General features: G+C 62.2%; 1 protein-coding gene across 1 annotated transcript in view; it reads left to right on the top strand.

Annotated features, from left to right (window-relative positions):
• Positions 1 to 4799, top strand: part of TSPOAP1 (TSPO associated protein 1) — a 98529-nt gene extending 93730 nt beyond the window's left edge. Inside the window, exons 27-29 of the mRNA XM_075905055.1 lie at positions 1 to 83; positions 3243 to 3804; positions 3859 to 4799. The exon at positions 1 to 83 is cut by the window's left edge and continues 18 nt beyond it. Of these exons, the coding sequence (XP_075761170.1) occupies positions 1 to 83; positions 3243 to 3428 (269 nt within the window). The 3' untranslated portion in view covers positions 3429 to 3804; positions 3859 to 4799. The remainder of the gene's footprint in view (positions 84 to 3242; positions 3805 to 3858) is intronic.
• The last annotated feature ends 7449 nt before the right edge of the window (positions 4800 to 12248 follow it).

Raw genomic sequence — 12248 nt, 5'->3', positions numbered from 1 at the left:
GGGCTGATCCGAGCCCACCCCGGAGCCCGGTGGCTGCTTTGGACGGCAGCCCGAGGGAGAGCTCCCCACACGTGGCCATGGAGGTAACCAGCACCCGCAGCTCCCTGCCTGCGGCGTCTTCCCTTTCGCCGTCTCCCTGGGATCTGTGGACGTGACGCCGAGTCGGGGTCCCCCGGCCCTGCAGCCCCGTCGCAGCAAGAACAGGCTCCGCCAGCCAGAGAACGGGGGGGGGGGGGAGGGTTATTGCTCCTCCAGGACACAGCCCCGCACAGATGGGACGTGGGCCCAGAAGTCTGGGCCAGGATGCCTCAGCCCCCTCAGGTTAGGGGGGTCCATGGCCCCCCCAGACCTCCAGCCCTCAGTTTAGGCTTCATGTTCCCCAGCCAGCAACTGACCCTTCCCCCGAAAACTCATGTTGGTCTCCGCCCCCCTCCCCGGGAATCCCCGGTTATCCCTCAGGCTGAGCCCAGGTGTCTGGGTTAATCCGCATGCGGGTGAGTCAGTGGGAATCACAGCCCAGCGCAGGGGGACCCCGGTCACAGATCAGACCCTCTCCCCCCCCCCCAAAACGCCACAGTGGCTTGGACCTGCCGCTTCCTTTTCTGCGTGCCTGGGAGAGTATGGGGAGAGCGGCCGGAGGGAGTCTGGGGAGAGCGGCCGGAGGGAGTCTGGGGAGAGCGGCCGGAGGGAGTCTGGGGAGAGCGGCCGGGGGGAGTCTGGGGAGAGCGGCCGGGGGAGAGTCTGGGGAGAGCGGCCGGGGGAGAGCGGCTGGCCGGGGGGGGGAATCTGGGTAGAGCGGTCGGGGGGAGTCTGGGGAGAGCGGCCAGGGGGGAGTCTGGGGAGAGCGGCCAGGGGGGAGTCTGGGGAGAGCGGCCGGGGGGAGTCTGGGGAGAGCGGCCTGGGAGGAGTCTGGGGAGAGCGGCCGGGGGAGAGTCTGGGGAGAGCGGCCGGCCGGGGGGGAGTCTGGGGAGAGCGGCCGGGGGAGTCTGGAGAGAGCGGCCGGCCGAGGGGGAGTCTGGGGAGAGCGGCCTGGGAGGAGTCTGGGGAGAGCGGCCGGGGGAGAGTCTGGGGAGAGCGGCCGGCCGGGGGGGAGTCTGGGGAGAGCGGCCGGGGGAGTCTGGAGAGAGCGGCCGGCCGAGGGGGAGTCTGGGGAGAGCGGCCTGGGAGGAGTCTGGGGAGAGTGGCTGGGGGGGGGGGGGGGGAGAGTCTGGGGAGAGCGGCCGGCCGGGGGGGAGTCTGGGGAGAGCGGCCGGGGGAGTCTGGAGAGAGCGGCCGGCCGAGGGGGAGTCTGGGGAGAGCGGCCTGGGAGGAGTCTGGGGAGAGTGGCTGGGGGGGGGGGAGAGAGTCTGGGGAGAGCGGCCGGGGGGAGTCTTGCTTTAGCCACAGAACCAGAGTGCTTGGCGGGGGAGACTCCCCCATCCCAAGTCAGTCGAGTTTTGGCTGCTGCAGCGTGCAGAGCCGGCCCTGGCAGACGCTGTCCCTGGCACTCGCGCTGTGCCCGTGTTTGGGTCTGAGCCGGTGTCCAGGGGGGTGATGGGTATTGGGGTGGGCAGGCATTCCTCACGCACAGGAGTTCGGGCCGTTTTGTTAAGTCTGGGCGAGTTCTGCATACCTACTGGCCCTGTCCAATGCTGCCTTCATGGCTGCCCCTCGGGCCAAGACATTTCTGGGCAGAAGGCTGACACCTTCTTGGTTTAAAACAAACAAAAGGAAGTTTTTCTTCACTCAGCACATAGTCAACCTGTGGAACTCCTTGCCACAGGATGTGCGGAAGCCTAGGACTTTAACAGGGTTCAAAAAAGAGCTAGATAGATTCATGGAGGTTCGGTCCATGAATGACTATTAGCCAGGATGGGTAGGAACGGTGTCCACAGCTGCTGTTTCTCTGGAGGTGGAGGACAGGGGAGGGATCACTTGAGACTCACCTGTTGTGATCCCTCCCTCTGGGCTCCTGGCATTGGCCACTGTGGGCAGACAGGACGCTGGGCTGGATTGACCTTTGGGCTGACCCCGTCCAGCTGTTCTTATGGTGCCCCTGTGACCCTGGCGCCAGACATGGCCTGCTTCCTGCCCCAGGAGTTAGACTCCCCCAGTCTAAGGGAGAGGGGGACAGGCGTGGCCTCGCGCTGACCCGTCCCTGCGGGGAGAGGGGGACGGGCGTGGCCTCGCGCTGACCCGTCCCCGTGGGGAGAGGGGGATGGGCGTGGCCTCGCGCTGACCCGTCCCTGCGGGGAGAGGGGGACGGGCGTGGCCTCGCGCTGACCCGTCCCTGTGGGGAGAGGGGGCGGGCGTGGCCTCGCGCTGACCCGTCCCTGTGGGGAGAGGGGGACGGGCGTGGCCTCGCGCTGACCCGTCCCCGCGGGGAGAGGGGGACGGGCATGGCCTCGCACTGACCCGTCCCCGCGGGGAGAGGGGGACGGGCGTGGCCTCGCGCTGACCCGTCCCCGCGGGGAGAGGGGGACGGGCGTGGCCTCGCGCTGACCCGTCCCCGCGGGGAGAGCGGGACGGGCGTGGCCTCGCGCTGACCCGTCCCCGTGGGGAGAGGGGGACGGGCGTGGCCTCGCGCTGACCCGTCCCCGCGGGGAGAGCGGGACGGGCGTGGCCTCGCGCTGACCCGTCCCCGTGGGGAGAGCGGGACAGGCGTGGCCTCGCGCTGACCTGTCCCTGCGGGGAGAGCCCTGCTGGCCTGGGCACGGGCTTGGCCACGCCGCCCGTCGCCCCTCCCTGGCTGTAGCACGCGGGTTTCACCTGGGAAGCCTGGGCCAGGCTCCTCTTGGGCTCTCCAGCTTTCTGTCTCTCCTCCTGGCCCCCCCCGCCCCCCAAGAAAGGCCCAGCATGGGGCCGGTTCTGCTTAGCACCCCCAGGCCGTGGGCTTGCAGAACCCAAACCCAGCCACGTGTGGGCGCTGCAGAGTCCCCGGCCAGGCCAGGCACATTCCTGGCATGGCCTCCTGCAGGGGAGCCAGTGAATTGGAGCTGCCTGGCCAGACCAGGGTGTGACACAGCCGCCGGGTGCCAGCTACTCGCCCCCTCGGGGGTGCTAGTTCCTGTGTGAGGCCCCAGCAGACGGCACGAGCTCCTGGTGACACAGCCAGTCCCAGAGCTGCAGGCGCTGGTGAGATGGGTGTAGACAGACAGTGACTGCCTGGCTCTGCGCCGCCCCAGTGACGTGTGAATGAGGAACGGGGGGACAAGCCGCTCCCACAGGTACCGAATGTCTCAACCCTTCTCCCTCCCACCTAGCTGAATGCAGAGGGGCCTGGTGAACGCAGGGACCCCTGGCCGCCCTCCTGCACCGCCGCGGGGACAGACCCCTCGCCGGGGACGCTGGAGCCAGGCGACCTGGCCACGCAGGGGAAAAGGAAGAAAAGCTTCTTCTGCAAGGGGAGAAAGCTGCTGAAGAAGCTTGGGCCCAGCAAGAAGAACTAGCTGAGGGAGCCGGTGTCAGGCAGGCCTGGCCGGGGAGCCAGGCAGGGAGATTCAGGACCCACCCAGTGCCCCCTGGCTGTCGGACAGCACTGCCCTGAGGGGACACGAACGCTGGTGGCTCCAGCGCTAGGCCTGCATCTCATCTCCCAGGGTGCCCTGCGGCCGTGGCATGGCCCACTCTGAGCTGGGTAGAGCGCGGGCCCTGGGGCAGTGTGGAAAGGGCCCCGGGGCTCAAGGTAGAGGGGCCTCGGGGCTCAGATGCAGAGGAGCCTCGGATGCAGGTACCCCGGAAAGGGGCCCCAGGCTCGGGTGCAGGTACCCCGGAAAGGGGCCCCAGGCTCGGGTGCAGGTACCCCGGAAAGGGGCTCGGGTGCAGGTACCCCGGAAAGGGGCTCGGGTGCAGGTACCCCGGAAAGGGGCTCGGGTGCAGAGGGGTCTCAGGCTCGGGGGCAGAACTGCACAGACCCAGCCAGCTCTCCCAGCCCCCGCTCCTTGTAAATAGCTCATTTCAAGCCGCCATTCGGGCCGTGGTTTCACCGACCGGCTCTTCCCACGGCTGCCCTGGCTCCTTCGGAAGCCGCCCGCCCCCGGCGCCTCTGCTCCCTTCGCGGGGCCGCTGGCGACTCCTGCGCTCCCCGAGATGATTTGCACTCGATTTGCTCCCCGAGTTCCCCTTTGCGGCCGTTGGGCTGGGAACACGCAGCTGGGCCTGGGAGCAGCTCGGGCGGGAGGGTGGACTGGGAGGCGGCCAAGGCTTCTGGCACCCGGGGAGGGGCAGAGCGATGGTGGGGCGGGTGGTGCTGAGCTGTGGCAGGGAAGGGAAGGGAAGGGTCAGGCTGGCATGCAGGGACCTCGGGGCACCTTCCAGCATCCAGGCCCGTCCCAGCCCCGCTGGGTCCCACTCTCAGCCCTGCGCCCCCTTTCCCGGGTGTTTCCATCGTGTGGGTGCCCCCCCACCCTTCCCTGGAGTCAGTGCCCCGAGGGGCCGGGCTGCAGGGCCTAGCAGGAGACCGCCCTGGTGCATGACCGGGGGAGGACGCCTTATCTGACTCGTCCGCTGCTTTACCTGTCCGACTGGAGTGATTCTGCGCCGGTGTGAGGCTGCCGGTGTGTCTGGAGAGCAGGCTGCCCGGCCCCCGCAGCGTCTGCAGCTGTTTTACGAGAGATGCCGTGTTCCTTGCGCTGGGAAGGCAGCCGCTCCTCATGGCCCCGGGGCTGCAGCCCCCCTCGCCGCGCTGACCCCTTTGCATGGTCCGGGCGGGCTTTTGTCTTGAGCGAGGCAGGCGCGCCTGGCGTTTGAATGCCGCCGGGAGGGGGCACAGTATGTTTGTATTTAAAATCAAATTTTATGGTAATAAAATCTATTTTCCCAAAAACGCACCATTTCTACAAAGCAGAGTCAATTCACTCGTGCTCTCCCCCCCCCCGCTTCTGAAACCAGCCACAATTGGGGGGCTCAGAGGAAGGGCCCCCGAGATGCATTTGCCACCCCAAAATCAGACGAGGGGCCAGGACATGCGGAGAGGAACAGGCCGCTGCGGGAGGCGAGTGGAGGGTGACAGCCAGGAACGCAGCTGCGATGTGCAACCCCCCGGCGGGGTGGATGGCACGAAGGGCCGGGGGAGGGGGAGTTTGTTCTTTGGTTCGGTGACGGCTGAGTGAGTTGGCCGACGCAGTGCAGGTGTCACAGCCAACGTGGGTTTGAATGAGGCGGGGGTGGGGTCTCGTGGGTAAGCCATGCCGGTGGGGGTCGTCCCTCGGATGCATCTGCACGACTCAGCAGGGCGGGTGCACGCGCTGTTCCTCCCACTAGTAACACAATAGCACCGCCCCAGTGCAGGGCACGGAGCTTTTAGCCAGGAGCTTAGAGCGACCGTGTGGGTAGGCTCAGTCACGGGCATGTGGCCCTGCGTGGCCTCCCACAATGCCCATCGCGACTGCTCTGGGGAGCACTGCAGCCGGGTCCAAGGCCGGGGGATTTTTGCTTGGCACGTCCAGCTCCCATTGCATCTTCCCAGCTGACCAGGCCGGCTCTCCCATGCCACCGGGCTCCCCCGAGCGCACCAGAGAGGCTGGATCTGGGGGAGAGGAGGCTGCGCGGTCACAGCTCTGACCCCGCCACAGGGGCTATGACTCCTGAGGCAGGTTGCTGGTGGCAGGGATGAGACGGGGCATGGCAGGCCAAGATAAAGGAGCGGGGCAGGCCTACCAGAAGGCAAGGGAGGCCAAGTCTTGCCCTGGGACGGTGCCGAAAATGCTGCTCCTCCAAGGAGCTGTACACCAGCCTTGCCCTCCACTGCCAAGAGCCAGGGGACTGGCAGGGGCTGGAGGCAGCGGCCAGGGAGACGCCCTGAGGCAGTGGTGACAGAGGCCGAGTCGGAGGAGAACGTGGGACAGGCTCCTCTGGGGCTCTTTGGTCTTGGAGGGCTCTGACTGGTCCCAGCAGTTCAGGTCTGCAGGCTCTGGTCACTGCTCTGTGTTTCCGTTACCGTGCGTGGTTACGGGAGGGAGACGTGTTCCCCATCTGGTTACATGGGGCACGTGGGCGCAGGTTCGAGATTAGCACCAGAGGAGCCTGGTGGAATGAGGAGTAACGGTAGTTCGTGCCGCGTGTAGCTGCGCGGCACAGGGTTCGAACGAGCGGGGATTTAAAGATGGCGGAGCCCCGCTTATGCAAATGAAGCCCGGGAAATTCAAATCCCGGGCTTCATTTGCAAGTGCGGTATGCCTACATCACCCCGCTAGTTCGAACTAGAGGGGTAGTGTAGACATACCGTAGGGAGCTTCCCAGCATAGACTCTGCATCCCTGCCGACGGTTCTGGGCAGGGCTGCTTCGCTTCCCCCCAGCCGCAGAACACGGGGCCAGTGTCCCCGGCACGTGGACCGATCCTCTTCTGAAACCGCCAGATCCCGTCTGGTCTAGAACACCCTGTCGCCAGGCCACGCGCAGCCTGTCTGGGGCTGTGGCTTGCCAAGGGAAAGTGAGAGCGAGGAGTGTGTGGTTTGTACGGTTCACTGGGAGGGCACCCACAGTACTGGCTGACTAGTGTTTCTTTTGCTTCTGCAGATGTGCCTCGAGGGCCGGCTCCCACGCCCCAGTGGAATGCCTCCGTCCAACAGAGGAAAGCAAGGCATACGGAGGGCATGTCTCTGGGGTTGCTGCAATCCCCAGAGCTGCCTGATATTGAACACAGAGCGTGGGGAGGGGCGATAAAGTTAGAAATGACAGTCAGCGAGGAGAGGAGGGAGGGTCAGGACAGGAGTCAGGGTGGAGACCTGGGCATCAGTGATCATGAGAGGGTAGATTTCAGGATCCTGACCAAAGGAAGAAAGGAGAGTAGCAAAATACACACCCTGGACTTCAGAAAAGCAGACTGACTCCCTCAGAGAACTGATGGGCAGGATTCCCTGGGATGCTGACGTGAAGGGGAAAGGAGTCCAGGACAGCTGGCTGTATTTTAAAGAAGCCTTATTGAAGGCACAGGAAGAAACCATCCCGATGCGCAGCAAGAAAAGCTAATATGGCAGGTGACCAGATTGGCTTAGGGGAAATCCTTGGGGAGCTTAAACCCAAAAAGGAAGCTGATATGACGTGGCAACCTGGACAGATGACTAGGGAGGAATATAAATATATTGCTCAAGAATGCAGGGGAGTTATCAGGAAGGCGAAAGCGCAATTGGAATTGCAGCTGGCAAGGGATGTGAAGGGGAACGAGAAAGGTTTCTACAGGCATGTTAGCAATAAGGGGGTGATCAGAGAGGGGGTGGGGCCCTTACTGGATGAGGGAGGTAACCTAGTGACAGATGATGTGGGAAAAGCTGACATACTCAAGGCTTTCTTTGCCTCTGTCTTCACAGACAAGGTCAGCGCCCAGACTAATGCACTAGGCAATGCAGCATGGGAAGGAGGTGGCCAGCCCTTGGTGGGGAAAGAACAAGTTAAGAACTATTTAGAAAAGCTAAACAAACACAAATCCATGGGCCCGGACAGGGCCGGCCTTAGGCTGATTCAGTCGAATTGGGCCCCGCGCCTAAGGGGGCCCCGCGCCCCTGAACCCGGAAGTGCCAGCGAGTTACCAATATGTGGAGCTGGGTCTCTCCCCCCACTCTGCGTGGAGTGGGCCCCGGTCCCCCCCGTGTGTCCTCCCACCCTGCCCCCAGAGCGTCCCCCTCGGCCCTGGACTGTCCTGCCGTGTGCGGCTCCTCCTCGCCGCCTGCTGCTGCCCATGCGCGGCGCTGCACGTGGGCGGGGAGGACACCCAGGCATGATGTGACGTCATGGCCCGGGATTTTAAAAGTCCTGGGAGGCAGGTCGCGGGACCACGCTGGCTCCGGGTTCGGCCTCCGGGGCCTGAGCGCAGACTCTGGCCCCACAACGTGGAAGGCAGAAGGTGGGGAACGGGCCTGTGCAGTGGCGGGAGGGGAGGGGAGGGGCTTGGGCTTGGGCTGAGGTGGCGGGGGGGCTTGGGCGGGGGCAGAGGTAGGGGCAGGGTGAGGGGTTTGGGCGGGGGGGGAAGGGGCTTGGGCGGAGGCAGAGGGGCGGAGGGGGAGGGGTGGAAGGAGAAGGGGCTTAGGCTGGGGGAGAGGAAGGCACCAAGAGACAGGGGTGCAGGAGAGACAAATGCCAGGGGGTCAAATGCAGACAATGAGGGAAAGGGCAGGAGGGGAGGTGTCAGTGGGAGGGGGGACAGGGTGATGCTAGGAGAGGAGAGGGGAAGGGCATTGGGAGTGAGAGGGGGAGGTGCTGGGAGAAGGGGTGGGCATGAGAAAGGTGGGGATGGAGCAAGTCATGTATGAGGGCACAGAGGGGTATGAGGGGAATGGGGCAGAGAGTGGTGAGGGGGTGGGCATCAGGGAAAAAGGGGGCAGGGGAAGTAAGGGAAGGGGGGGACACCAGGAGGGGGCAGGGCTAAGGGAAGGTGCAGGTGCCAGGGGATTCTGGGGAGAAGCAGAAGGGCAGACTCCTGCAGGGGAGGGACCAGCACCAGAGGAGAGAGGCAGGGCAGGTGTGTAGAGGGAAGTGTTAGGAGAGGGGATGAGGAGGGGTAGCTCACCTGCTCAGAGTGAGGCTACTGGAGGAGCAGGCACAGGGGGGAGAGAAGGGCTGGTGGAGGGGGGCAGGTCTCAGGAAGGCTGAGGGCAGTGAGAAGGGCAGGAGTCAGAACAGCAGAGGAGGGTGAGGAGTTGGGGGGCAGCAGGCACCAGGGGAGATGATGGAGCAAGAAGAGGAGACATGGCAGCAGAGAGAAAAGGGAAAGGTTTATAAAATATTTATTAATAACTTGGTCTGCTGCGCACGGCCGGTTTGTTTGCGCCACGCGGTGCAGTTTGGGTTTATGTGGGGATCAACACGTGGCCGGCAAGTGGGAGCCAAAACAAAGAAGTAGCCAGTGTAACAATCTTCTGTTGAGATGTTTTAGTAGTTAAATTCTTGGACTGTCATTGCTCATGAAAAGTGCTGTCCCATGGGTAGAAATGGGGTCAATGTTGTATTTTATTAATATCAGCAGAACTGACTTAAATGGGGCCTGTGTGTTGTGTGTCTTGCCTTAATCTTTGGATTCATGCCTGTCAGTGTGAGAGAAGCTATTTGTGTATATTTGTTTGCATATGCAACCACACTTAAGTTGAGGCCCTCAACTTAAGCTTCCGACACCCCCCCCCCTTTTTTTTTTGCTACTTCACTCAGAGAGTGGGGACGCCCTGGACTGGATTTCCCAAGGAGGGGCGGAATCTCCATCCTTGGAGGTTTCAAGTCCCAGCTTGACACAGCCCTGGCCGGGCCGATTTCGTTGGCTTTGGGCCGGGGGCTGGACTGGGTGACTCCGGAGTCTCAGAGCTCTTCATGCTAACGTGGGTGATGGCGTCCTCAAAGGCCCAGCAGCGGCCTGGGCAGTGGGCAGATTCACATTCTGAAGCGCAAGGCAATTTGTGAGTGCGCCTGGATCTTGTTCTAACCCCACACCTGTCTGAGTGTAGCGGGGGAGGCCCCTGTTCCAGTTCTGGCACCACCCAGAGACTCCCCCTCCCCAGGGCAAGCCTGGTTATCAGCCGCCTGCCCTTGCAGGAAGTTGGTTAGCAGTTGTAACTGAATAATTCACGCGGCTGTTTCTCAAGAGGGCTGCTTCAGGTCACTGGGTAACAAACCCTGCGCAGTGTTGCAATTGGTGTTAACCTTCCTCAAGGAGGCCACTTGCTGGACCTGCCCATGGACCCGGGCCTGCAGACTCAGGCTTATGGGGCTCGCGCTCCGGTGCAGACATTCCCACGCGGGCTGGAGTTGGGCTCTGAAACCCAGCGGGGAGGGAGGGGGAGATGCCGGGGGCTCAGAGCCCATGCTCCCCTTTGCGTGGCCGTGGCTACGCTGCTATTTCCAGTGCTGCAGTGTCGGCCCCTCCCCCGCCGAAAAGTGTGTTGGTTGCAGTGTGCGAGTGCCCCGTTAGCTCGGTGCAACGTGCACGGCACGAGGAGCTCTAGACGTGCGTGTGCAGCTGCTCGAGCGTTCTGGGCCGTGCACGAATAGCGCCGAGCAAGCATCGGGTTGCAGTGCCGCGGCCCAGCAGAAAGTCCTGGTGCAGTTCAAGGTCTGGGTTCAGATCGTGCCCAGCAAACAAGAACACTTGAAATCGGCAGCCCATGACTGGTGTGCTGGGGGTTACGGCTCTTGGGGGGCGTTGCCCCCCTCAGCCTTTGGGGGAAGTAGCAGGCTGCCTACAGCCACTGCAGAGAGCCTTCCTGTCCTGGCTGCCACCCCGCACCTCTTAGGACCCCAGCATCTACCATGACACCACTGGGCCTTTGTGGGGCTAATCCTGAGAGACGGCCTGAGCAGACCAGGGTCTGTCTACACTACAGCACTAATTCGAACTAACTTAATTCGAATTAGTTAATTCGAACTAAGCTAATTCGAACTAGCGCAGCTAGACCTAAAAACTAGTTCAAATTAGCGTTTTGATAATTCGAACTAGCATGTCCACATTGAGTGGACCCTGAACCGAGGTTAAGGCTGGCCGGAAGCAGTGCTGGCAGGGCATCAGATTGGGACTTAGAGTGTGGAGCTGCTGCCTCAGGCTAGCCGAGGGCTGTGCTTAAAGGGACCCCACCCCCACCCCGGACAGACAGTTCTCAGGGGTTCCCCGCTCACTTGTCTAACTTGATAAGGGACAGCAAAGCAGTCCTGGCTTGGAGTGCCCTGAATGCCCACACTCGGCACATCAGCCTGGCTGCACTTGCTGCAGGCTGCCATCTGGGGAGGGGGGGTCAATTGGGGGGGTGCAGGACAGCTTCCACCCCGAGGAGCCCGCAGAGCCACCCCAGTTCTCCCCATCGGGGGCTCGTACCCCATTCCTCCCTCACCTCCTTCCACTTACCCTTCCCTAGCCCCCCTTCCTGATGTACAAAATAAAGGACATGTGTGTTCAAAAATAGAAACTCTCTTTATTGAACAAAACTCGGGGAGACTGGGAAAAGGCGGTGGGAGAGGGGAAGAGAGAGGGTGGGAGAGGGGAGGGCAACTACAATGATTAGGGGTTTGGAACAGGTCCCATATGAAGAGAGGCTAAAGAGACTGGGACTTTTCAGCTTAGAAAAGAGGAGACTGAGGGGGGATAGGATAGAGGTCTATAAAAGCATGAGTGGTGTGGAAAGGGTGCATAAAGAAAAGTTCTTCATTAGTTCCCATAATAGAAGGACTAAAGGACACCAAATGAAATGAATGGGTAGCAGGCTTCAGACTAATAACAGAAAGTTCTTCTACACAAAGCACATAGTCAACCTGTGGAACTCCTTGCTGCAGGAGGCTGTGAAGGCTAGAACTAGAACAGAGTTTAAAGAGGTTAGATAAATTCATGGAGGTTGGGTCCATGGAGTGCTATTAGCCAGGGGATAGAAATGGTGTCCCTGGCCTCTGTTTTGGAAGGCTGGAGATGGATGGCACGAGACAAATGGCTTGGTCATTGTCTTTGGTCCATCCCCTCCGGGGTAGCTGTTGTTGGCCGCTGTCGGCAGACAGGCTACTGGGCTAGATGGACCTTTGGTCTGACCCAGGACGGCCATTCTAAGCTCAGGGCTCAGGGTCGGGGGTCTCACTGGACCACATTGATTTTCATGCAAACCTGCCCCTGGGTGGCCAGGCTGGCAGCTCTCCTGCCCTAGACGGCCACTTTCCTGTGCCTAGTGCGGAGGTCGTGGATGAGGTCCATGGTGTCCGCACTAGACCAGGCGGGCGCCCGCCTCTTGTGGCCCCAGGCAGGCTCCTGGGAGCCGCCAGCCTGGTCCCGGGAAGAGGTGGAGGGCTGGGTGGCAGCGGGTGGCTGGCTCATGCTGTGCCAGGTGCAGGGTCTGCTGGCTGGGTGCTGGCAGGCTTGCACCTGGCATGGGCACCGTAGCCAGCCCGTGCCCCTTTAAGGGCTCCGGGGGGCAGACGAGTTTCCCTGGTGGTGCCCAGAGTGGCCACCAGGGAAAGCTGGGGAGGGCTGGCCTCCCACTAGTTCGAATTAAGTGGCTACACAGCTCTTAATTCGAACGACTTAATTCGAACTAGGCTTAGTCCTCGTAGAATGAGGTTTACCTAGTTTGAATTAAGTTCGAACTAGCGGTTTGCCTGTGTAGCGCCTATTAAAGTTAATTCGAACTAACGTCTGTTAGTTCGAATTAACTTTGTAGTGTAGACATACCCAGAGAGGCACCCAACTGGTAACGTCCCCTCCACTGGGTCTGGCTAATCTCAACCCCCATCCAGGATGGGGGAGTCTGTTAGCATCGTCCCCCCCCTTTGGCCTTCTCCTCCCCTCCCTTGGCTCTTCTCTCTTGCCCCCTCT

The sequence above is a fragment of the Pelodiscus sinensis genome, chromosome 21 (assembly GCF_049634645.1).
Source record: "Pelodiscus sinensis isolate JC-2024 chromosome 21, ASM4963464v1, whole genome shotgun sequence".
In the NCBI taxonomy this organism is placed as follows: Eukaryota; Metazoa; Chordata; order Testudines; family Trionychidae; genus Pelodiscus; species Pelodiscus sinensis.
Note: the sequence above shows the minus strand (reverse complement) of the source record. Positions and strands in the feature narration are given on the sequence as shown.